The sequence below is a fragment of the Capsicum annuum genome, unplaced genomic scaffold (assembly GCF_002878395.1).
Source record: "Capsicum annuum cultivar UCD-10X-F1 unplaced genomic scaffold, UCD10Xv1.1 ctg72464, whole genome shotgun sequence".
Taxonomy (NCBI): domain Eukaryota; kingdom Viridiplantae; phylum Streptophyta; class Magnoliopsida; order Solanales; family Solanaceae; genus Capsicum; species Capsicum annuum.
The window spans coordinates 1-1,632 of record NW_025882383.1 but is presented as its reverse complement, the minus strand read 5'-3'; the positions used below and the strand labels follow the sequence as shown (position 1 = coordinate 1,632).

Here is a 1,632-nt window from a genome sequence, read left to right as displayed (position 1 = left end):
TGGCACTGAAGGGTGAGTGTGGTTCAAATAAGTCACTAATACTAAGGTTACATTATGAATTAGGAGGGGCATCCCATAAATACATACAACCCAAGCTAGCCCTTGTGCCAGAGCAATGCGATACCACACATAAGTAGTTGCTATCAAACCTGCATCTGAGATGTAGATCCATAACCTCTCACGATCATTATAAATAGGTGCATATGGATCAAAGTGACATGCAAAGCGGCCATAATTCTTTCCCGTGAAATTTATGGTCCAATACAAAAATGTGCCGAGACCGAGGGCCGTGACAAGTAGGAGTATTCGTACTAGTGGATTGTTCGAGTATTTGTAGAACCATGGTAGTTCGGATTTAATCTTTGGCACGTGAGTTTGATCACCATCAAGAGAATTGGTGTGTGAGTGGTGACGACTATGACTATATTTAAGTGAAAAGTATGGCACTAGAAGTGCAGAGTGAAGGATAAAACCTACAGTGTCATCTACCCACGGGTAATCACTAAAGGCATGGTGTCCACATTCATGGGAAACCATCCATATTCCAGTAAAAGCACAACCTTGAACAATCCAGTAAGCAACCCATGCTAGGTAGCAATATGGGGATGGAAGGAGGTGAAAGTAAGTGGAGGCGATGTAGTAGAAGACGGAAACTAGTGATAGATCACGAACGACATAGTAGAATGAGCGGATGAGAGATCGTTTAAAGCAGTGGGGAGGGATAGCCTTCTTGATATCACCAATTGTAAATGGGGGCTTTGAAGTTGGCATTCTTTGGAGAGGATTTTGCTTTAGTTCTGTTTTAGCTGTTGGATTAGACATATTGCCACCACCTCCCATTCTTGATCCTGAATCCACAACAATTAAATACATCAAAAAATCACCAAATCAAATGCCAAAGTTGGCAACTAAAAGAAGAATGAGCATATAAAAAAAAAATAGAGATGATAATTAAAGATAGAATTTTGGTGAGGAAAAACTACCTCACAATTCAAAACCACCTTATAGCCTTATCTATTTTTGGATATGTCTCTCCCACTTCCTCTCTTATTTATAGGAATAGAGGAAGAGAAGATAGTTTTTATACAATTATTTTTTTATAAAAAAATTGAGGGTAGGGAATGAAAAATGTGGGAGGAGATTACGAGCATGGAATCAAATCCTCACCAACAAGGTGACTAGTTGGACCACTCTACTTTTTTTCTTTTGCGGGCTATGACCATTTGATATTCGGAACTTGTTGGTCTGACTAGTCAAGGTTTGCTTACCGTTGGGCTAATTTAATGGCGAAGTGCTTTCTATGATCTATTTAACAGGGAAGTGCTCCCTAACATAACCCGAGACCTCTAACTAAGGTTGAAGGATTACAGGTGGTTTCATTTGCCAACTTTGTCCTGAATGGCTGCTGACTAGATCTGAAAAGAATTAATATCCTACATAATGTGCTCTAGATTCCAGCTTTTATATTATTTAAACTTTGTCCAAGTTTGAATATTAATAATCACATTCAGTAGTAAGGCGGCTTATTGAAGAAAGAAAATTAACAGAACGTAATTTATGAATCAATCACATTCAATAGTAAGGTGGCTTAGTTTTGTCATTTTAGTAGGTCTGATTTATGTTCCCTCTAAT

The 1,632-nt window shown here is 38.4% G+C and overlaps 1 protein-coding gene across 1 annotated transcript; it reads right to left on the bottom strand.

The window, feature by feature from the left end:
- Nucleotides 1-6: 6 nt before the first annotated feature.
- Nucleotides 7-1,347, bottom strand: LOC124894264 (delta(12)-acyl-lipid-desaturase-like; the record flags this gene model as incomplete). Its single annotated transcript, XM_047404995.1, has 2 exons — nt 984-1,347; nt 7-848 (listed from the first exon to the last, which is right to left on the bottom strand). A coding segment is annotated over exon 2 (834 nt), but the record flags the coding sequence as incomplete, so codon positions are not given.
- Between the last annotated feature and the right edge of the window lie 285 nt (nt 1,348-1,632).